The sequence below is a fragment of the Mauremys reevesii genome, linkage group 18 (genome assembly GCF_016161935.1).
Source record: "Mauremys reevesii isolate NIE-2019 linkage group 18, ASM1616193v1, whole genome shotgun sequence".
Lineage (NCBI taxonomy): Eukaryota > Metazoa > Chordata > Testudines > Geoemydidae > Mauremys > Mauremys reevesii.
Window position 1 is genome coordinate 11,014,623 of NC_052640.1, and position 25,141 is coordinate 11,039,763.

Here is a 25,141-nt window from a genome sequence, read left to right on the forward strand (position 1 = left end):
GCAATGAAATACGATCCTAATAATAATTCCAGTAGCTTACCATAGAATCATACAGTAAGCTAGGCTCCTGGGCGTCCTCACTTTACAAAGTGTGTAGGTTGTTTGGTTTCTGTTCCCCCTCCCCCTTCTTAATGCTCCTCCCCACATCCACTGGGCAAATGTAATTTTGTATAAATTATTGTGTAACACCTTTTCTCTGCATTCTCATGCTCAGTTTTTGGCAGAGCATCATACACAAAGAACAAAATTCATAAAGCTGCACAATGAGGCTGGAATTCAATATAAAAGATCCAGACCTTAAGAAAAGGTGCAAATTGAAAGCAGGCTCCACAGAACACAGGAAAACCTCATATTTCAAATGACACCTAAAGCTGGAATGGATTCTCTGAAGGCTGGAGAGGGGGTGAGGGTGGAGCAAGAACTGCTTGTTTTTATAGACAACCGGAAAGAGGGGTGGAGTGTGTGTTTATCACACACTTCAGCTGCACAACCCCCACATGCTCACTGGGGTCACAGGGACAGTCCTGCCTTGTAGCCACACACCCAAATCGAGTCTTAAGATTTCTCTTCTTTTGTAGCTGAATCATTTATGGATACCAGGCCTCCCTTGCAACTGGCCAGCCAGCCTGTTGTCCCAGTGAAGTAGGTGTTCCCCTAGGAACTCCCATATTGGATCATATAGTCCAGTAGCCAGGTTCCAATAGTGGCCCGTACCAGATACTTTAGAGGAAGGTGCAAGAAGCCCTGCAGGAGGTAGTTATGGAAAAACCTGCCCACAAAGAAAATTTCTCCTTAGGAAAGAGGGGAAAGACGTGGTTAGGGTGCTACCCAAATCCCAGGTGCTAGACTCAGACTTCGGAGATCCCGCTTCATTTCCCTGTCCTGCTGCAGACCTCTTGCGCAGCCTTCCAGAGGCACTTAGGGCTAGATTCCAAAAAGGACATAGGTGTCTCACCTCTAACTCCAGACAGCATGGTCAGGGGGCACGGAGCAGGGGCGGGTTGGATGAGGGCAGGGGAGTTCGGGGGGGTGGCCAGGGGACAGGGGTGTGGATAGGGGTCAGGGTGGTTGGGGGGGGAAAGGAGGTTGAATGGCGGCAGGGGTCCCTGGGGAGGGCAGTCAGGAAGGAGAGGGGTGTTGAACGAGGCAGCAGGGGGCAGACAGGGGACAGGGAGAAGGGGGGGTTGGATGGGGCAGGAGTCCCGAGGGGGCTGTCAAGAATGAGAGGAGGGGTTGGATGGAGTGGCGGGGGTCCAGGGGCAGTCAGGGGACAGGGAGTGGGGGTGTGTGGATGGGGCAAGGGTCCCGGGGGGGTGGGGACCATCAAGGAATGGAGGGGGGTTGGATGGGGCAGGAGTCCCGGCGGGGTGGGCAGATAGGAGGTGGTGTCTGGGTCATGACCCCCTCCCCTAACTGGCTCTCCATACAATTTATGAAACCCGATGCGGCCCTCAGGCCAAAAAGTTTGCCTGCCCCGACCTAACTCCAGGAGAATCCCATTCTATGGTGATCTCTCCCCACACATAGACGCCCAACGCAGGTTTTGTGAATCCCAGGTGATTTTCGAGGTGCCTAAAAGTGAGGCGTGGCAATCACCCTACCTAGGTTTCTTTGTGAATCTAGCCCTGAGTTTCTCCCAACCTCAGTTTACCATATGTAAAATGGGGATAATAGCAGTTCCCTGTCTCACAGGGATGCTGTGAGGAGAAATATATTAAAGAACATAAGAACGGCCGTACCGGGTCAGACCAAAGGTCCATCTAGCCCAGTATCTGTCAACCGACAGTGGCCAATGCCAGGTGCCCCAGAGGGAGTGAACCTAACAGGCAATGATCAAGTGATCACTCTCCTGCCATCCATCTCCATCCTCTGACGACCAGAGGCTAGGGGCACCATTCCTTACCCAATGTTAGGTTGTTAGGTGCTCAGGTTCTGTGGTAATGAGCATATAAGTACCTAAGATAAATAGAGAAAGTTTCCCTCTAACCTCATTAACTAGAGATTGGGGGATGACTGAATCATGAGGGTTTCCAAAAGCATCTATTTTAAATCCTCAGTACTACAATTCTGGATGTTCCCTCATCCATAAAACTATCCATTAAGAGAAGAAGCCATTAAAGACACCCAGTATGACATAAATAACAATATTCATTGCATTTCATCTTTGTACCTGTGGTTAGAATTTAGGTAGGAATCATTAAAAAGTCTAAATACATATTAGACTACGCTACATACTGACACTAGCCTTCCAATTTGTTCCCTGCTGAATGCTGACCGAGAAGGGGAAATTAACTTCCAACGACTTTCTTGCCACAAAGTGGGATTCCCTCTCATCCTACACCACCACATGTAGCCCCTGCTCCTAACCTTAACTCATGCTTTAAAAACCTCTGTCACCTGCCCACTTCTAACTGACAGAGTAATTAAAATGATTTCTCAGGGGATACCCTCCAAGGGAAGGAAAACCCACAGCAAAATTGGAGATAATTGCTTATGACATCGAAACTTTAGAGTTAACATTAGATTTTCCACAGGTTGAAGGCTGCTCTGTCTCTTTTCCGTAAGTAGTAAACTCCTCCTGTCCAACTAGAATTGTGAGTAAGGGATCTGGGGCTATCAATGTCTTAGAGGACACAGTTTTAACTATCACAGACACAAAGAGGGTGCATGGTGATGATGAGTCTTGAAGTTCCTGAGGAAAATCTCCCTCCCCCCATACACATTAAAATTGTATTTATTGCATCTGACAACACCTGGATAAAAACAAGGAAGTTAAATATGTTTGAATGTGTCCAAACAATTGGAAATGTCTTTTGTTATTTGCACGCGGCAGAAAAATACAGTAGAGGAGAATTTTTGCATGTGCACCCCAGCCGCGTGGGCCCGTGATTGGAGCAGGCAACTGGGAGGCAGCGCTCTCTGATCTATTGCCAGCTCTTTCACTGACCCAATGCATGACCTTAGGCAAGTTACTTAGGGTTCGATTGTGTTCCTCAAATACCTTATTCCAGCGGTTCTCAAACTTCATTGCACCACAACCCGCTTCTGACAGCAAAAATTACGACATGACCCCAGGAGGGGGGACTGAAGCCTGCGCCCGCCTGAGCCCCACCCCAGGCCGAAGCCCAAGGGTTTCAGTCTGAGGCAGGGAGCTTGTAATCTTGAGCCCCGATTTCCAGGGCTGAAGCCCTTGCGCTTCAGCTTCGGCCCCAAGTGATGGGGCTTGGGCCTCAGCTTTGGCCCCAGACCCTAGGAAGCCTAAGCTATCCCTGGTGATCCCATTAAAATGGGGTCCTGACGCATTCTGGGGTCCCGACCCACATTTTAAGAACTGCTGCTTTATTCACTTGGCTTACCCATTTTACAGGAGCATTTGAGGCTTAGTAACTTGTGGCATGACCCTCTGATGAAGGTAAAAAAACCCCCAAAGTTTTGGTATTATTCACTGATTTTACAGGTGCTGACCATTTAGGATGACCTACTGAAAAATCATGGTGAGGATCCTAGGTGACAAGCTCTGGCATTCGAGCCCAGTCATACAATCACTCTGCTACTGACCTAACTTTATAGAAGGAGTTAAACTCCGGTCTCCAGAGGACACAAGTCAGGTCACCAACATCTTGTGCCACAGAGAACTTTGTGTGCCATGAGAACTCCTTAAAATGTATTAAAATGACCCAGGCAATCTTAATTCTGCCTCCATGTATGCTTTGCAATACAATCTTCAATTATATGATCATAGACTATTTTTTCCTGCTCAGGTCATCGGCAGAGTTTCAACCCAGGACCTTTCACAGTCACACCACAGCCCTCTACCACTTGAGCTAAATCAGTAACTGACAATGATGGTGATGACGTTAGTGTTCCCATTCTTAAATTCTTGGTTGATTTTTTTGAATAAGGTACTGTACTAGGTTTGTTATATACTTAATAGCATGCACCTTTTTCCCTTTTCTTTGGGGGCAGAGAGATATGTAATGCTTGTATCCTTGGTTTCTGTTCTTTCTTTCCATACAAAAAAAATCAATGCAATTTAGTTCAAAAATATATAGATTTTTTTTCTGATAACATTTCTACTTCTGATCTCCTCTTTTCAGATGAGATAGGACAGGAAATTAAATTCATCTTTCCTTGCAAGCACTGCACACTTTGCCTGAAGCCAAAATTCCTTCTGTTCAAAGTCCCACCCCAGGGTCACTGCTGAAATGAGGTCAGGAGAGGTCATCCTGATGCTAGTGTTTGTGAAACATGGAACGGGTCCAAACTGAACTAAGCAGACTCTCTCTCAGGTTGCCTTCCGCTGTGACATTTCATGTGGTGCGAAAATATTTTTCAGAGGGGCTTGACGTACAGCTACGGAGAGGGAGTGCTGGTTTCTAGCAATGGAGACGGTGGAGAGTCAGCAAACTGCAGTCTGGCACACAACTGCTCAGGGCTTTATCAGGCCAGCATCAAGATTGCCATTCTTTCCAACAGTTCCACTGGCTTATTTACTGTCATGGACTGTCACAGCAACACATTCAACACTCCACGCATCTGAAGACGTGGGTTTTTTACCCATGAAAGCTTATGCCCAAATAAATCTGTTAGTCTTTAAGGTGCCACCGGACTGCTTATTGTTTTTGTGGATACAGACTAACAGGGCTACCCCCTGTTACTTGACATTCATCAGTTGCGTAGCTGCCTGCACACCTGCAGTGAGTAGTGGAACATGATAATCTTGGTTTTTTCTCTCTAGGAGATGTAGCAAGGCCAGCATAAAGGAGACACTGGGCCTGCTTCTCAGTTACTCCATTCATGCACTTGGGACAGAGACACAAGATGTGGGACAATATTGGCTTTAAACCCACATATTCTGGGTCCACAGAAGGGACTCAGGGCTGCACCTACTTATACTTGGCTTCTGACTGCCCCATAAGGGCCCAGGGCAGTGGAGAATGACTGGATTGTAGTGAATTCTGGTTATAACCCAAAAAACCCTGCCTCTGCCCACTATGCTGTGGGCTGGAAGCTCACTAGCTGGGAGGCTAGTTCTCATCCATTCTCTTGCCGCCCAACCGTCCCACCACCCTAAGGTCCCTTTATGTTACCAAGGTTGTGTAAAAAGGCTTTAGTGGAATGGAGACACAAGCTCTTTGTCCTAAACTGTTCAATATCATCGCTGTGAGCTGCTAAGTTATGTATGCTGCACCCCAGAGGCGTTCACACCTCTAATCATTAAAAAATGGCGATAAACCCCTACCACCAAAGTAATTCTTCTATACCGTCATTTGCAAACCATTCGGAGATTGGAAGGTGCTATACAAACATAAATTACAAATAATTCATCTGAAAAGAGCAATACTCCCCTGAATCAGGGAAAGAATCCAGAATGCTGCAAGAGATTATGTCAACAATTCAACATTAATTGTCATTTATTTCTTATTGTTAATAATATTATGCTCACAAAGAAACCCTGCTATGTTCCCTTCCTACGGAGCACCTTAAAGTTAATCTTTGCTGAAAAGAAATCTTCATCTTTGTAATGACAGCTGAAGTGCCCTGTAGTGCCTTCTTTATCTAAATGTCATGGCTATAGAAACTAGGTCCACCTCCAAGAGCCTACCTACATGCCTTTGAAGTGTTTGCCTGGACTCTTTTTGTTTTTTACATGAATGACCCTCATTCAAACAAACAGGTGAAAAAGTCCCCTAATAGTGCCTTTGTCTAAGATTTGTTGGTTAATATTTCATCTCTTTGATTTGCTGCAAGAAGATAAGCACAATGCACATTAGCACTGGTGAGACATACTTAAGGAAAAGATGGTTTCCTGATGAATAAAATAGGGCTTTTATTATGAAAATTAGAGAAAAGAGGTTAACGTGGAGAAGAGTGAAGCAGTGAGGCCAAATTCTGTATGGGTTACAGTGACATAAATCCACTGCAGAGACTGGAGTTACTCCAGATTTACACTGGCATAACTGACATGAATCCACTAAGGAACTACTAATCAATATTTTTTTAAAGTCTTAATACAAGTTTTAAGTAAGAAATTGAGGTTTTGCAACTGTTCTGACTAATCTCTCTTGAAACACTGAGAGCTTAAATGTCATTTTTGAGGAGAGACCTATATGGTACTTTCAGGGCACCAAAACAATTAATTCAACACTTAGATGGCTGGAACAGCATAGAATATTTTTTTTTTGAAAACTAACTGATGTGCATTGTGGGCCTCAAAAGCTGCCAGAGAAGAGGCATTTACAACTGATGAAAAAAACAGGGAGATTTAGATCACTCTTCTTCCATCTAAATGCTTGGGAAGAGAGACAAACTGAATTTTGATATTTCAGAATGAAATTAACATATAATCTCTCCCTGATTTAGTTAATACAGTCCAGATCCCAATGGTGGTTTAGACCAAGATTTTCAAAGCTGAATAGTAATTTTACATGGCTTAATTCTGGAGTGCTGAATTTAAGGCATCTTAAAGGTGCCTGATTTTCAAAGGGCAGGTGGTTAATTCTTTATGAAAATACCCCTTTAAGGTGTCTTTGAGCCCCCCCAAAATCAAGGCACCTAAAATTACTAGTCACTTGAAAATCTCGTTAGTTATTTGAGTAAATTGACATTTTCCATTTCATATTTTATTTCAAACCATTTAAAAAAATGAAATATAAACAAAACAAATTGCACACGCAGCCCTCAGCCAGGGACACTCCAGTTGCTGCTTTCCTGGTTCATGTCAGCAGACCTCAGCAGAGGAAAGGTTACAAGTACAATGCGAAATCAACCAAAGCTAGAACATAAACTGAGTGTACAAAATTAAACAAGCCTTGAATGATGTGCTGTAGCTCACCCTGAATGGGGGACAACCAAGTGGAGTGAAATCCCAAAGGTCCCGGAGAGTTTTACGCCCCAAAAAGCTGACGGTAAAAATATCCCAGTAAAACGTAATAGGCATAACTGGGTACCAGTCAAGAAATGGTGTCAGAGTAACTGGGTGCCCAGACTATTTAGCGTTAAAGGTCATCTGCAATGTCTTTAGTTGCATTGTATGCAAAAAACAAGCCAGTGCCTCGACCAGGTGTTATGTACTGTATCTCGCCTCACTCAGGAGGTAGCTAACTACTTTCTGCAATGACTGGAGCTTCCAAGTAGACTGCGCGGGCAGCGCAGAGCAGAACACATTACTGCAGTCTAGCCTACAGAGGACTAAAGTGTGGTGATTGTCACAAGGTCCTCATCAGGACAGTCACAGCTTCTATGTCACTCAGCAGCAGCCAGTCACACTCCCAAAGTAATGTGGAAAGAGGGCCTTGTTCTTAGGGTTGCCAGGCATCCGGTTTTCAACCAGAATGCTCAGTCTGGTGGCTCCAGTCAGCTGTAAAAGTCCAATTGGCTGCAGTGGCTGGCTCCATGCAGCTCCTGGAAGGGGCCAGCATGTCCTTCCAGCTCCTAAGTGCAGGGGTGGCTCTAGGCATTTTGCCGCCCCAAGCACGGCGGCTTGCCTGCGGAGGGTCCGCTGGTCCCGTGGCTTCGGCGGACCTCCCGCAGACGTGCCTGTGGGAGGTCCGCCGAAGTCGCGGGACCAGCGGACCCTCCGCAGGCAAGCTGCCAAAGGCAGCCTGCCTGCCACCCTCGCGGCAACCGGCAAAGCGCCCCCAGTGGCTTGCCGCCCCAAGCATGCGCTTGGCATGCTGGGGCCTGGAGCTGCCCCTGCCTAGGTGCAGGGGCAGCCAGGAGGCACCGCGTGCTGCCCCTGCCCCGAGTGCTGGCTCCACAGCTCCCATTGGCTGGGAACCACGGCCAATGGGAGCTGTGGGGGTGGCGCCAGCGGCTGGGGGCAGCGCACGGCGCTTCCTGGCTGCCCCTGTGTCTAGGAGCCAAAGGGACATGCTGGCCGCTTCTGGGAGCCCCCTGAGGTAAACACTGCCCAGAGCCCTCACCCCCTCCTGCATCCCAACCTCCTGTCCCAACCCTGAGCCCCCTCCAACACCCAAATTCCCTCCCAGAGCCCGCGCCCCACATCCCCTCCTCCTGCTCCCTCCCACACCCTTAACCCCTCATCCTGAGTCCGCACTCCTAGGCAGAGCCCTCACCCCCTCCTGCACCCTAACTCCCTGCCCCAGCCCAGAGCCCCCTCCCACACTCTGAACCCCTCAGCCCCACTCCCAGACTGGAGCCCCCTCCTGTACCCCAAATCCCTCATCCCCGGCCCCACCCCAGAGCCTGCACTCCCAGCTGGAGTCCTCATCCCTCCCATGCCCAACCCCCCTGCCCCAACCCAGTCAAAATGAGCGAGTGAGCAAGGGTGGGGGAGAGTGAGCCACAGAGGAAGGGGGGGAATCGAGTGAGTGGGGGCGGGACCTCAGAGAAGGGGAGGGGCCTCAGAGAAGGGGCGGGACAAGGTTTTTCATTTTTTTGCAATCCAAAAGTTGACAAGCCTACTTATTCTGCTCTCAGCTACTCAATCACTGCAAGCCCAGAGCAGAACAAAGGAGGCTTAAAGAGGTGAAGTGACTCAAGATCTTGGGTCCAGATAAATAGAGTAAAACCAAGTGTCAGTGAGTCCCCATAGCATGGAGAATCAGAAGGAAAAACAAGGAAGGCAAGACTGGAGGATTTTGTAAAGCACCAAGGAGATCAGCTGGGGCACAAGCTGAATATATGTTCAGAAAGCCAAGGCAGTAGAGCAAAGAGGCCAGAGATTACCCTGCACCATTACCCCGCACCTTGTGTAGCCATTTACATCAGTGCAGAGCACTGCAAAACACTACAAACCAGAGCTGTAGCAGATTTTGCACTGATGAAAATGACTTACACAAGTGCTGGACAATGGCTCATGGCTCGGGGAGCAGGTGGATGTAAGCTTAGGGCAGTAGGACAAGATGAGTCCATGGGGAGCTTTGAAAAAGAGGCAGGCGAGTCTGACGTGGAAAACTACATTACCGAAAGAACGCAACGTGAAGCAGATCTCTCAGAACATAAACACACGCAGGTGGGGCTTTTCCTCTGGAGAACAACAAATGCTCTTAGGCAGTCATACAATTACCTAAGTATAAACCCAAAACCTCCCATTGCTTGTAGAAATATTGCAATGATATACTAGGTATATTTAGTCCAAAAGCCCATAAGGCTTATATTACTATTTTCTCACTGAAATTTCAAGTCCAGTAATTTACATTAAGAACAACTAGAACGTATGGGATGGGACACATACCATGGGGTATTTTTGTTTTATTTTTGTTTTGGTAATTCTACCGAACAGAGCATTTTATCTCCCCTAGTGTTAATATATATTTGGTGGGTAAAACTATGGGAAAAACGGAGCTTACAGAAAAAAATAATATTACTGGTGATCTACAATGCTGGACCACGTTTACGAAGCATTTTCATGAACGCCAGCAACCCACGTGATATAATTATTGTTGCTATTAAACTGTTATTTATGTCAAATTTGTTGCTTTTGTAGCTCCAGTGGAGAAAGCCATACAGTATTTTAGGATTACAGCACTCTAGAGACCTTATCACATGTAATGGCAGCTGCAACAAGTACAGGAACGAGGCAGTAACTCACTGCAGTTATAACACCAAAACTAGATGTTAAATAATTTAATGTGAGGTTCCATACTTGATTTGAAAATGAGACATGCAGGATACTAAACATCCCAGACTGCATGTAATAAAAATGAAGCGTGGGTGCATCAAAGGGATGGTTACCATATGCTCCCTCTTCTCTTATCCCCAGGTAATATTTAGTTTATCTCATACTCTTTGGATAACTATGGAGAAAATTTAAGTATCTCAGATTAGGATACATCTTCATGGAAAAAGAGACACACAGGGACAAGTTCTGCCATCAGACAAAGAGGAATTGCCATTGACTGTTATTATAATAGGATTACCATATACATATTATCACACATTGGCTTCAGTGTAGGGTGACCAGATGTCCCATTTTTAAAGGGACAGTCCCATTTTTGGGGACTTTTTCTTATATAGGCGCCTATTACTAATCACCCCCTGTCCTGTTTTTTCACACTTGCTATCTGGTAACCCTACCACAGTGGGTGTCACATATGTATCTGAAAGCCAAATCTGGCCCATAGACTCCCTTAATAATCGGCCAGATTTCTGACTACAGTCTGTTATAGCAGTGTAAATCCAGAACCCCTAGGGTGCAGGATTATGCATCAAAAGCATAAAAGTGGTAAAAAAAATCATAAGAAACGCCATCCTGGCAAACTCTCTTTCCCGGCAATAAGCACAAAGTACTAGAAATCTCAGGACAAAGTGTGGCCACACAACAGCTTCACTGAATTTGGGGACTAAGAAGATTTGCCTAGTTTGGATCCAGACTCTGGGGTTCTTCTCCAAGACTTTCCAAGTTTGCCCATCCCTATTTTCGACCTGGGTGGATACTCCTATGCGTATGGAAAAAATATACTGCATTTTCCAATATACATTCAATTGTCAAAATATAGTATTCATTGATTTAAACCTCAGGGGGGTCTCAAACTTCATTGCACCGCGAGCCCCTTCTGACAACAAAAATTACCACAGGACCCCAGGAGGGGGGACCGAAGCCTGAGCCCGCCCAAGCCCCCTCCACCCCCAGGGGTGCAAAGCCAAAGCCCAAGGGCTGCAGCCTCAGGCAGGGAGCCTGTAACCTGAGTCCTGCTGCCCAGGGCTGAAGCCCTCAGGCTTGGACTTTGGCCCCGAGCCCCAGCAAGCCAACCAAGCGACTTACTTTGGGGTCCTGATCCCCAGTTTGAGAACCACTGATTTAAATAGAAATAGAGTCGCTTAATAGCTTTAGCTGTCATCTGTTTCAGGTACCTATGGCGCCCACTTCTGTAGTAGCTGAGCATCCCACCATCTTATACTCATGACACCCCGATGAGGTAGGGAGTTGCTGTCTTCCCCATTTTACAGATGGGGAACTGAGACACAGAGAGATGAAGTGACTTGTCCAAGGTCACATGGGCCTGTCCTTACCATTATCTAGATCGGATGAAATAAACTCATCCAGACAGTACTGTGACATCCCATTCCATCAGACCCGTTTATTTTTGTTTTACTCTATCTGACCTTCTATAGTCACAGAAACTCTGGACTTTGTTTTACTTTTGAAAACTTCTTTTTGTCACTATGCTGGTTAATATGTAAATGAAATTTAAAATATTAGGCATAATATTCAGCAGGTTGATTTCCTTATTAAATATCACTCACGTCTGTTCTGCCACTCACTTTTAGGAGTAAGATCAAGCATTATAATGGGGAGGAAGAGGAGGAAGTGAGCTTTTATTGGCAAATAATTTCTCTTTGCATGTTTAACTGTGCTAAATACGCAGAATGGATAACAGTTAAATATTGAACTCTGTTATCAAGTTGTTTGCTTCTGGAGTTCTTTTAGAAATTCTTCAGACTCTATTTACATATTGTTTAATTACTCTTAAAAATCAGAGATCTGATCACATGAATGCAAAGGTGGCAATGTTAATTAACTTGAGATTCAATGCTTTTGTGATCCTGATAGTTTTACATGGATCAGAAAATAGTGTTAATAAAGCTAACTTACTGTGACAGGTGTAATTTCACGGATTAAGGAGACACTTGTGCAAGTGACAAACTTAACCAGGATGCCTGAACATTTCTTTTTATAAGTTTTGAAATATATCACTCATTTTGTTTCAAGAGGTTTTGGCACTAAAAGCTTATCATAACAGGATTAACATATAAATATTATCACAGCCAGCAGGTTGTTTTTGAATGAATATTAACAGCAAATATTATGAGTCTGCATCAGAATAACTAATTAAGCACAGCTGTCAAATATCATTTGATGTTTTCAGTGCCCTGTTTATTACAGGCTGGTGACAACGTTCCAGATTTATGAAGACACAACCAGAAGGTCCCCCCTCCTTGAATCTTCATGTTCACCCTCATGCAAGTGTAAATTTATAACAAACTAAATCATGACGTCTATGATTAGTAGATGAGTTTAATACCTGTAACATCTGTACAGTCCTAAACCACAAGAAAAAAGCTTATAGAAATAACTCTCTCCATGAACGAATCAGTGACTCAGAGATGCTTTAACTTGGGGAACACTTAAAATTGATTGAAGCATCAAGTTGTGCCCTCCTTCGGTTTCTCTTTGGGGTTTCTGTTTCGTTATTCATCATATATTATCTGCCCAAACAAACATGAAGAACTCTGTGGCTGAGCACATACTGGGCTGCAGAAACTTTTGACAGGTTTAGAGTTCTCCTATATGCAACTTGAAGCTGAGCATTTCTGCTTCCCTAAACATGGCTGCCCGAAGAAGAAAGAATGCTTGGAACTCAGGAGACCTGAATCCAAATCCCTGCTCCACCCCAGACTTCCGGTTTGACCTGCTGCAGCAGTGTAAATCCAGAACTCCTTCAAGGATGCAAGATTATGCCCCAAAAGCACAAGTGGCAAAACTATCTCGCTCAACAATGAGCATGAAGTACTAGAAATCTCAGGGCAGCGTTCCATTGAGGTCTGTATTATAGTATCCGTGTTGCAGGGAAGGGAAGGAAAGTTTTAACCACCACAGAAGAAATTAAGTCTAACAAGGAAGCTTTAATTAGCTGTAAAATTGTGGTCCAGACATTAGGTAATCATTTGATTTCAGTATTAAGATACTTAACCGTTTAAATGATAAATCTGATAAATTTGGTAAAATTCTTTAGTTAAAAACAAATGGACAATCGTCTTCTTAGAATCCTCTTTACAATTTATAAGAATTGATTATTTTTAGCATTCATTTGATCATTCAGTTAATTTGAAAGTGTAATTCTAATCCAATACTGAGACTAATCTGATAATTTGATCTTGTTGTAATGCTCCATTTTTAGTTTAGTAGTAGTAGTAGTTTAGCTTTGGTCAGTGATGAGCTCCCAAAATCCTAATAACCGGTTCCCTAGCGGGTCCTCGGCGGCACTTCGGTGGTGGGAGGTCTTCACTCGCTCCGGGTTTTCGGTGGCGGGTCCTTCACCCGGAGTGAGTGAAGACCCCACCCCCGCTGCCGAAGTGCCGCTGAAGACCCGGTAGGGAACCGGGCGGTGAGTACAAGCCCCACGTGCCTGTCTCCCCCCTGCCCCCCATCCAACCCCATCCCAACCCAACTCACGTCCTTCTCTCGATTGCCTCCCTCGACAACCCATCAACACCCCCCACCCCGCTCCTTGTCCTCTGACCATCCCCTCCTGAGACCAAGGGTGAAAGTAAGTCCAGTGACTTACCGGTACACTGGGGCCAGCTCTGGCCCCTGGAAGGGGTGGGGCCTACGGTGGAAGAGGCGTGGATGAGGGAGTCAGAGCTAGCCCCAGCCCACCCTGTAAGGGAAGTGCCCCCCCCCACCGGGGTAGCAGCAGCAGCCCGGGGCTCCGGGGGCTATTTAAAGGGCCCAGGGCTCCCATGCGTCTACTGCCCTGGCTCTGTAAATAGCAGTGGGGATCCTGCGGCTATTTAAAGGACTGGGGTGGCAGAGACAGCTGGATCCCCGGGCCCTTTAAATAGCCCCTGGAGCCCCTCGCTGCCCCTGGGCTCTGGGGGCTATTTAAAGGGCCCAGGGTCCCCTGTTTCTACTCCCCCGTCCCTTTAAATAGCTGCCAGAGCCCACTCCCTACCCAACCCCCCATTCCCCGTTCCCTGACTGCCCCCCCCAGAACCTCTGCCCCCTCCAACCGCTCCCTGCCCCTTATCCAACCCCTCCTCCCAGCCCGGCCCCCTTACCATGATGCTCAAAGCGGCAGGAGCTGCAGAGCTGCCCAGAGCGCTGGCGCCGGCAGCACAGCACGCTGGGGCTCTGCGACGGCGGGAGGGGCCGAGGGAGCCTCCCCAGCTGGGAGCTCACGCGGGCCAGACAGGACGATCCGGCCCGCGGACCAGAGTTTGCCCACCCGCCGGCCCCTTTAATAACCGGTTCTACACCGGCTTCTAAATTTAACAACCGGTTCTTGCGAACCGGCTCCAGCTCACCACTGGCTTTGGTGATATGTTTTCTTGATTTTGTAAGTGTTTGAATTAAATTCAAAATAGATACTGAGTTACATTTCTTACAATAAGCACCAGAACCTTTGAGGGCCTGGCACGGATACCACCTAGTTAATCTAAAAGCCTGACTAGCTCCCCCTAATTAATCTTTGTTCTGACCTGCCTCAGCTAACTAAGGCCCCAAAGCAGCAAGGTGGGCAGAGACTTGATAATAATGGTGCTCTGCTGGGATACAGGGGTCTGCTCATGCAGAGCATATTGCAGGACTGGAGCCTAAATCACATTACTACCATATTTGCAGTACTACTAAGTCATTCCCTATAGTCAGCATGTGAAAGGATAGGGAACATATCTGGTCAATTACCGGTTAACCTTATGTAATGATGGAATGGAAACTGGCACATTTTAAGGGCAGCCACTGAATGCTTCGGTTTAGGAGAATATTGAAATGGAATAAGTAGCCAAACTTTGTTCCACCCTTGATATCACACTACATTTTACCATTACTGAAAGAGGAGCAGGGAAATGCCGTGCCGCACTGCAGAACACAGCCACAAAAATGGAAGGGTAGATGGTGTTAAGTAATTGCTTTGAGCCTGATCCAAAGCCCACTGAAATGAAAGAAAAGGCTCTCATTGACTTCAGTCAGCTTTGAATCAGGAATTTTAATAATCTTTCTGCTTCTTTTATTGAGGAAAAGGCTGTGACCTTGGGCATATACATAGATTCCTTCCCTAGCCACTAAATTCAGCCAGCTGTGAGATGATATATGGTTTAGGGGTGGAAGTGGAAGATACCATATCAAGGGGGATTTTGAAATTGAACTCTAGTGTGTGTGTGGGGGGGGGGGAACAGATTTATGTCTGGAAAGTAAAGGAAGTCCCCTTTCCCCTCCTTCCTATATTCCAGAGCCACTGAGTTTCCTGTGTATCTAGAGGTAAGAGGTTTGCAATTAAAAGGGGTCACATCTTGCACCCTGTGCAAACCCAGTACATTTCAATGGAATTTCACAGCAGGTAAATCACTGCAGAATTTGACCTCCCTCTTCATGATGCCAGTTTAACAGTAACAATAACTAATATAACAAATCTTTAGCCAGTTAGCTCGTTAGCAACACTCTCTCCCCCCGTCGCTTTCCCAGGAACAGTGAATTAAATGAAACCAACAGGTATCAACCATTTATTCTTAAAAAACACTCAACTGTGATTAGAACCTGGAACAACTGCTCACCAAAACTGCTAACCTACCTAAGTTATTACATCATGTGAATTTAAGATCCGAATGTCACTTCTCTGAATGTGGATTAAAAATTCACTATCAAGAACATGGGTTGAAGCCTGGTATGTGTTTCTTAGTTCCTTCACAAAAGCTAAGGATACATATTGAAGACTGTAATTAACAAGCCACTAATATAATGCCTGACCTGTTTGGAAGCAAATAATTTTAAAAGACTAAACAACCTGGCTGAACTAAATTCAGAGAGATGAGGCAAGTCCTTTTAAACATTGTGAAATGAAGTTTCCCTGGTAGTTTTCATTTCCTTTAGGCAATCAAAATAGATTTAGAGTACATACGGTACAGTAAGCAGAATATTAAAAACTAAAAACAGCATCAGTCTTTCCATTGATACACTGACTATGTGTATTTAGAAACTATAATAAAAGTTTTATTAATAACATAGCAAAGCAGATACATCTGCTTTTAAAAAAGCAAAATTATCTCATTTATAAAATGTACAACTATTGGAAATGACCTACCTGTTTTCCGAGGTAGCAGTTTTCCTCTGACAAACAATGACAGCTGGTGCATATTTCCCAGTATAATCCACGCTCTCTCTAATGTCCCATAAGTACGGGCTGCTGGCTCTTACACTGAAAATATTCACACCTTTCTTCACCTTTGCCCTAAGAGGAACAAGAGGATATGTCAACAATTAGATACAGAATTTCATTTCCAAGCTGTTACATGGATCTTCATTTTTTTCTCATTACTGGTCCTCTGGAGATGCTACAGCTCATTACAGATGGGCCATGTTGGTAGGAGGTAGAGGTATAATGGAATTAAACCTCTCCATAGTTTAAAGGAACAGTGTCAAGATAATAATGTTATTGATATAATGGTAAATAGATCTGGGTTTACATTTTCTTCCCATAATACATTTGATCGCTAAAACCAGAAGAATTTTAAAGCTCTACTACAATTTTTCACCATTTATACTACTTGATTGTAAGTTTTTCCATGTCATTTTGACAGTGAAACTAGGCTACTCAATTATACTTTTGGTCCTCATTGGTTCTACAGGTTCTTAGGCACATGTTTATCTTCACACACATGGGTTGTCCAGTTTCAATGGGACTACTTACATGCACAAAGTTAAGGAAGTACACAAAATTATGCATGTACTTATTTGCAAGATTGTGGCTTGTTTGCTAGATGGTGATGGGAGTGGTTAAGACCAGAAAGACTAGGCTAGAAAGAGAGACAGAGACACACACTTCCTTGTTCTCATGCACTAGCCCAAAGCAGCTGATCTGAGGTTACCAGTGCTGCAGTGAAAATAATTAATTTAGTAATCTGTTTTCTTTCTTTTGCTTTTTAATTTCCGATTTTGTAACCCCTAATTCTCTTTCCTTTCCCCCTGCCCACAAAAACATCTAAATAGATGCACTAAGCCACATTGGCATTGTCCCTTTTTACTCCAGCTTTATTTCATGCTGGTGAATTGGGAGTTTCCAGTGATGTTATATTTTAGCTTTCAAATATTTTTTTTTTAAATAAAAAACATTGTGGTCAAATATCCCAATACGTGAGATGTCACAAGATGCCAGATAACTACATTTGCTAAAAATCTCATATACAAAATGCATTCAGCCCACTGGCAAGTCCTTAATTAAGAAAACAAAAAGAATGTGAGGGATACTTTTTGCAAGCATGGTAGAAAGCATTACTGGCTCTGCCGCTCCACAAGATTTCCTATGGAATCTTTTAAGAACAGATTAAAAACAGACATGGGATTCCTTCTAAAAATTGGATGCTATAGGTGGTATCTATTTTATTCTTCTGATAGCACAATGGTAGCTATTACTATTTAGCAATTTCCTTAGCTCATCAGTAGGAATTATGATGTGAAGACCAGATAATTTGTGCTCACAGTCTCCTATGCCAATTTCACAATATGCTGCATCATACGCAGGATGCAATGTCCATTCATAGCCCAGTTATAAAGATCCCTCAGGAAGACGGGCCAATGGCCTGATCACAGCTAGGGAAATTAACTTGCAGTCCAGGCAGGTTCACTAGAGAGAGTGTGCCAGAGAAAGAAAAACAAGAAGGTGGATGGAAACTGATGCTAGTCTTCAACTCCAGCTAGTTTCAATGGCTGCAGTGATGGGAAAATTCTGTAGCTGCTCTGCCTACTTTCTGTCCCACGGGTGAGAACTAATGTAAGGCCCAAATGGGATTTAGGAGCCTAAATGATCTGGGCCTAAATGATTTCATTGGGCGTTGTGGGTGCTCAGCACCTCTCAGGATCAGGCAGCTACGACTATGAATTCACACTGCCATACGCACTCCTGGTGCAGCGTTCCAGAGTGGTCACCTAAAGAGTACTGCTAACTATGGCATGCCAGGGTGGGATTGGGACACTCTGTGAAAGCAGCGTACTGGAACACTGGTCTATATCATTGCTGCCCCACTCCTAGCATAGTCATTGACACCAGTACAAAATGGGTATGAATCTATATAAGGCACCTCTATATGCACATACACCCCATTACCATAGTAAGCACCTCACAACACCCTGTGAGGCAAGGAAGTGCTGTTTACCCCATTCTGCAGTTGGGAAACTGATGCACAGAAATGCTAAATAACTTGTCCGAGGTCACACGGAAAATCTGTGCTGGTGCAGGGCTTTGAACCCAGGCGCAGGCTCAGGGCCGCTCTTCCTGCCCTCGCCGCGGTCCTGGGTCTTCGGTTCCCGCTGCTCTCCCGCGCAGCCGGCCGGTCGAGCTCCCGAGAGCGGACCTGCGCGGGAGTGGACCTGCGAGACGGCGAGAGCCACCGGCCAGCGGCGGCGAAAACAGCGGCCCGCCGCGCGCGCCGTGCGGGGGGTTGGCAGGTCGGCAGAGCTGAGCTGCGCGCGGAGTGCGGAGGGAGGTCAGCCAGAGCCGCGGGACTCCCCCCTCGCCAGTCGCGGCGCGGCGCAGGTCCGCCGCTCCGCGCCGGCTCCCTCCCCTGCATGACCGCGCGCAGGCACCGCCCCCAGCCCCCCGCCCCTAGATTTGGGCGCCTAGGCAGCAACAGCTTGCTTTGCTGGTGCCTAGAGCCGCCCCTGCTCCCACAGCCTAAGCTAGTACAACTAACTATTGGCCAGACCATCTTTCCTCTTTAGCATAATAGTAGCATTTTTACATCCACTGTTCCCTGGTGTAAATGACCACCCAAAATGCATGCAAACAGAAAACCAGGCCCAAAATATTTGTGTGTGTGTGTCTGTGTCTGTGTCTGTGTGTGTCTGTGTGTGAGAATTGTATATATACACACAAATAAAACATACACTGAGACATTTCTCTGTGAATTATGAGTGTCTCTCACAGTGTACAACGAAAGGATATTTGATTGACTCTAGGACAAATACGTTTTCATTCATGTAGTTAGAGAAACTAGTTCGAATTAAAGAAAATGCAACTGCAGCATCAGAAAGTGTGGAAGTGGAACAAAATGTCTTTGCAATTTGAATGTGCCACCAAGCCCCTTTATATCACCTTAGTAGTGCAAATTCTCCTTAGATGCCTTAGTGTAAATGAGAATCTGACCCAATGTCTCAGTTCTGCTAAAGAAGCAGCCACAAACTTAGAAGGAATCTTCTGTTTCCATATGAAAACAATTTTAAAAGTAACAAAAAATACAGATGCAACCACTCTCTCTCTCTCCTTTGTTATCTTCTAGCAGCATTTCTTTAGGAGATGGTGCGGTGTAGCAAAGCAGCAGGATGGACACACAAACATACAGACAACTTGAGCTTGTTTACCCTTGACATTCACTGCTGATGTTTCAAAACAAACACAGGTTCTTGCCTGCCTTCCCGGAGTAATTGCAGTCTGAGGATGAGAATTTCTTTAAAAGGGTTTTGATAAGGTCTAATTTAGTCATCTATTACAAGCCCTAAACCTTTAATTTTACTGAAAACAATAATAGAACTAGATTGCTGTTTCCTACAGAATTAGAGGTTACCAGCTCTTTTTAGAGCAGTCAGTTATACATGCTCCTGTAATTACCACCGAAGCTTTGACTCCAACAAAAGCCAGTTTCCTTCATTTTCTCAGGGGTGTCTTAGGTATTTTGTTTGCCAATATTGCACTGCAGAATTCTCTTCACCCAATTTACCTTGGCACTCGCACTTAATTACAAAGGAGTCACCTGGAAGAGATTGAGTTAATGCCAACAAAAGGTACATTATTTGTCAACAAACAGACCTAAAACTGAAGGTACTTGAAGTTTTTATATGACTGTTGTCAGGTTTCAATTTACTTCTTCCAAATCTTTGTTTTTTATTTGTGTCTGACTGTCATGGCTACAAGGCAAGCTGTGTTTTAGACCCCTTTGCAGCCCCTCTTGAGTGCACCCCACAGGCATCAATTTCTGTATTTCTCTCAGGGGAAAAATCCCACAGTTCAGCCACTTTTGGACTGGATCTCTGGGTTGCAGCCCCCTGTAACACCACAGGCCCAAAGGTATTTGACACCTGCAAGAAAACTTCTCTCTGGGAGCCTGTGATCCACTGTGGTTGATATGACCCCAAAACAACCTTCTTCAAAACAAACATATTGTTTATTCACCCACAGAGATATAAAAAGCAGAGAAACGGTCAAATCAACAAAAGTTTATGCCCATCTGTTCTCACCTACACTTTATCCCTTCCTTGAAGTTTTTGGTAAGATCCGTTCAACCCAGGCCCGCTACTTCTGGGCTGGGAAAAACACACTGCGTTGCCACATTCTCTCATGATGATGTGTCTAAGCTGCTTTGTTAACCTGGGTGATTGGCAACTGGGTCTGAGCACCCAGGTTAGCCTAACTCAGGTGTGAGCTCCCCACTGCAAAGCTCAACCCATGTTACTGTGTCATCTCTGTTTCTGCACTCACCGAGGCGCATCTGGGAGCATTTCCTATAGTTCTTTGAGCTGAGATGTTCTAGGATATTTTCCCAATCAATTGTGGGAGAACTTGTCTGTCTGTCAGAGGAAATCATGGGATGGCATTGGAGCACTATCAGCACTCAAGAAATTTTGCCCGCATCCTCACTGCAAAATGGATAGCTTACAGCCTGAGTTAAAATGGAAACCGGGTTCTAACCCTCACTCCCATCGTGGTAAACTAGCTTGGTCTTAAAGCACCTCCTACCCTGGGTCAGAGGTTTGTCTGTGTGGATGGTAGGTCGGCTTTTGCCAATTCCTGGGAAAAAGCCCAGATTAACTGTGCAGTGAAGATGAACCCTCTGTCAGAGACTCACCTCCAACAGCTGCTGCCAACTGCCCACTTCTTCCTCTCTAAGCAGGAGCCTTAAACAGTTTACTGTCCCTTTGATCTTAGACTGTGACCTTGGAAAAATAAGACTCTTAACCTGGCTAGAAACAGACAGGTAGGTATCTCCTCCCTTGTTCTCTTAAGGATACTTGATACTTGGTAGTTTCTTTGGTATTTTCTCTCATTATTTCATTTCCTGTTTGTTTACCCCTAACATCCTCCTTTGATTTAACTCCATGCAGACGGGCAGAATAATATCAAGCAATTAAACTGAGGTAAATGTGGTATTTTAAAAACAGTACAGATATCTCCTTCATTCTCCACATTGACTCACAGTTCTCAGCATGTCGATTGGAGGACAGAGTCAGGGACCACATGACAAGCACATTTAGTCACTCACTGCAGACTGCATAAGCTTGATCTACACTACGGCGTTAGGTCAATGTAACGCAGCTTACGTCAACCTAATTAGGACAGTGTCTTCACTACAGCCTTGCTCCCAGCGATGTAAGTGCCCTACTACCGTGACAGAATAACTCCACCTCCATGAGAGGCATAGGGCTTACGTTGGTTTAGTTAGGGCAAGGCAGTGTAGGTATAGACACTGCATTAGTTACACTGGCTGTTGGCTGTCATTCCTGTCAATTTCATGGCTCCATGCTGGAACCGTGAAATTGACAAGAAGTCAGGCTGTAATCGGGGCGGGGTTGGGGATCCAGCTAGAACCCAGCTGCCCCCTAAGCTACCCACTCCCAGCCAGGCTGTGCCCACCCTGCGCCCCACTTGGAGCCTGGCTGCCCCCGGGCTCCCCGCTCCGAGCTGGGCTGTGCCCACCCAGCTCCCCACTGCCACCCGAGCTGCTGCCTGGAGGCTCCCCAGAGAGAGCCCTGGTACTGCCCAGAGGATCCTGGCTCTCCCTCCCCGCTGCTGGGAGCCTGACTTCCCACCCCCACCCCCAGGCTCTTGGCTCCCCACCATTTTTTTTTATTGAAAAACCAATATATTTCTGTGAAAAATTAAAAAATAAGAGGTTTTTCAAAATTCCTTATGTAATTAGCATTTTCCAACTAGTTTTAGTATGTGAAAATGGAGAAACTTGCACAACAGGTTTTACTAATATACGGCGGGGATCGAGAGAGAGAGGCCAACTGACCAGCCAAAGAAATCCCCTTGATCTTCAGCTCTGCATGTTCAATAACCATTCAGTGAAGAAAAGTGCCTACCATCTATCCACGTATTTTCTATAGTTTGCATCATTGTTTGCTTTATATACACTGCAGCATGTTATTTACTCCTGGTCTGCAGCTACCAGACCTCTGTGGAGCTTACCATCTTCTTCACAAATTAGTTCACATAAGCAGTGCACTTGGGAGAACTCACCCACTGAAAACCTGTCAGTGCTGGCAGAGTGCAAGGCAAGAGAGGAAGAAGGTACAGAGGGAACTCCCTGAATTGATACATCACACCTGAAATCAAACACGTTTTCCTAAGCTCATAAAGACCGTGATTTCCCAATTCTATCTCATGACCCACTAAAGACCATGTTTACTCCAGTGATAAAAAGAGGCTTCAAATCATGCAATTAAAATGCAGGAGCTGCCCCTTTTCATTTATCAAAGCGTCTGTTTTAACATCTCCCAGTTTTCTTTGTAGTTTACAACCAGTTAGCACTTAGCTTTCAGCCCGTGTCATTACCGCAGGCTGGTAATGGCTGTGAAATTGTTACTTAAGTGTTGTATAAAATGGAACAGCTGGCTGGTGAAAAATAACAGTGGTACAGCATGAGTGCCGCTAAGTGCCCTGGTACAATGTCAACCCAGCATTGGGTCTGAAACACCAAGGGGAAGCAAAAAAAAGAAGAAGAGAGAATTCACCCTCCAAGACCAGTAAAGGGAGATCAAAGACATGTTGTGCTTAAAGCAATGGCAGATATTCTGACTCTGGCCAGGTCCGTCCTGTCAGTGACCCCTGAAGGGATTCTGCCTGCAACACGCCGCTGTCATGCTACTGCTCGCTCTCCTCCCCCTGCAAAAAAAACCCACCAAAACATTTCTAAAAAAAGATGTTTCAAATCTGTGAAATTGATTCTGGTTTTCGATTACTGCAGGTGCTCAAGGGAAAGACGTAGAAAACGTTCCCAGGAAAGTTTCACCTTTTAGAGAGAGCCTGTGCTTCCACGAGCTATCATCTCATTCGGGGTGGCTGTTACAGTGCAATGGACAAATGAAGGTTTCTCAAAAGTCCTGTGAACCCATCCTTGGGTATTTATAACCATTTAATAAAAGACTCGAGGGGTCTGTTGTACTTTTTATTGCTCAGACAGTTCCAGGATGTCGTACCGAACTGTCCAAAGCAGTCTCTGACTCCAAGAGGTGACACTCGTTGTGTCCCTGGTATTCCCCTCCTGTGCAGTGACAGCTGGAGGCACATGGGTGAGGGGCTTTTACCAGTCCATTCAGGTTTTTAACGCCCAGCAGTCTGAACGGCTGGTTAGCCAAGCCAGCAGATGGTCCATTGGAAGCACCAACAGGCTAGATGCGAATGGGAAAAGGGTGGGGTTTTGACCAAGCTGAAAGGAAGGGCTGTGTTAGCAAACTGAAAGCTTCAGATAGGCGCGGTTGAGAGTGGAGGAAAGTAGCAACTTGAGCTAGCAGCGAAATGCCCCCCGGAAGCCACCTTGGGAGCATTCGGGGGCTAACACCTGCCAAGTGACATACTAAATGACCTGCTGCAGGACGATGGCCGTGGAGGAGTTGCTTAGAGTGGGGGAAGGGAGATGCTGAGAGTGCTGCTGGTACTAGCCTTTTCCCCCTTTCAAATAGTATAGCCCTGACCTATACTAGAGATGGAAAAGCCCTGGCTAGTCTATCCCCCCCACTAAAGCAGGGGGCTCTTGTTTCTACCCAACAGGTCCAGAGATGATTTAAAATCAAGGTGAAAAACATCACTTATGAATTTTGCCTTCACTCGACTCCTGAGCTGTTTACCCAGCAATAACCTATTTCTTATCTTGCACTGGATGTGCTAGCACCTAAGGATGCTTGTACATAAAGGACTTATTAAAATGCATTAGAATGTGTTTAACCTGAAACACAACCAGATTGCCTGGAGACCAGTCATGAAAATGTGTGTCTTTACATCGGCACCACTTAAACAATCAGAAAGAGTTTCTCTAGTTGGATTTTTTTATTTTACAGTAACAGAGCTGAGACCGCACCATCAAGCAAGATCTCTGGAATCGGAGAACAAGAAACCCAGCAAACAACTAGATAGCGCGGAGATGGAAAAGAACCTCACAAAGAGTGCCAGACAGACAGCGTAGGTGGGTCAGGGACAAGCCAAGTGAAAGGTTCACAATGGAATCAGAAACAAGAGGAAAAGTGATGGGTTGCAGGTTCCTTTAAAGTCTCTAAACACACACTAGAGGTTTCTCAAAAGTCTCCTGAACCCATCCTTGGGGTGGGGGCAACTTCTCTATCTGCTTTCGGGTGCTGCTCCTAATAGTTAAAGCCTTCAAAGGACTAGGGCCTACCTATGTAAGGGAGAACCTGTTCCCTCACCATGACTGCTAGGGCTAGGGGTGAGCATCTCTGAATCTGGGATATTCCCAATGGGTGGCTGTCTACTACAGAAGGTGTCTTTGACCACCTCTCTTTTCACAAGCCTTTTCCTGATATTGATGGCAGCAGACTAGACTGGCTGTATTTCTACCATAGACAGGACTGATCACATTATCCAGCACAAATCAATAATGCAATGAGAAGCGGTTGGAAAGTGTGTTGTTCTCTTGGTATTTGTACTTTTAATTACATGTATAACATCTAAACAATACAGTGATGGGAACTTTATACCTTCTGAAGGATACATTCTGCCTGATTTACTCCCATGGTTTTGTTTGTTGTGGGGCTAATTCAGAGCAGAACATGGTCCTCACGCAGATGTATGCCTTTGTATAGAAATCATGCAAAAACGTGTCTTCCAGGTAGAGTGCCACCATTTTCAGCTATGCATCCGAAGAAGTGAGCTGTAGCCCACGAAAGCTTATGCTGAAATAAATTTGTTAGTCTCTAAGGTGCCAAAGTACTCCTGTTCTTTTTGCGGATACAGACTAACACGGCTGCTACTCTGAAACCTACCATTTTCAGTGAGTTTCACATTGAGATTTTGGACTTATTTGCATGTTAAGGATGACCCTTAAGAAGCACAAAAGCTGTGTGGGTCAGGATAGATGCAGGATAGCTGAGCCTCTGAGAAGTGAAATCCCCAAAGAGAGGATTTTCTTATTAGGAACTACCCCTCATATTTGAGGGGCTTTCCATAGGAGTGCAGGGCTGCCTCCATGCAGCACCCCTTTGAACGAATAAAACTGGAATGTCCCAAACACAATGAAAGCTACAGCACTTCTGAAAACCAGGCCACTTTTTGGGCAGAGCCTTAATAAGGATCTAGGAGCCTAATGTTAGGACCCCAGATTGGAAAGTTTTGGCCTTTAATTTTAGATCAGTTTTGGCTCAGTAAAAATAGCAGGATTTGGCCTTCAGGACTGAGTTGCAATGAGTTGGCTTTTTCAGAGCTGATTTTCCCCCCCTAGGATACTTCATGTACAAATC

At 45.4% G+C, this 25,141-nt stretch overlaps 1 protein-coding gene across 10 annotated transcripts in view; it reads right to left on the bottom strand.

Annotated features, from left to right (window-relative positions):
• TMEM132D (transmembrane protein 132D) overlaps positions 1-25,141 on the bottom strand; it is a 428,384-nt gene that overhangs the window by 210,225 nt on the left and 193,018 nt on the right. For all 10 annotated transcript variants that reach the window (XM_039505741.1, XM_039505734.1, XM_039505733.1 and 7 more), the window contains one exon: positions 15,765-15,911. In XM_039505741.1, coding sequence (XP_039361675.1) covers positions 15,765-15,911 — 147 coding nt within the window. The remainder of the gene's footprint in view (positions 1-15,764; positions 15,912-25,141) is intronic.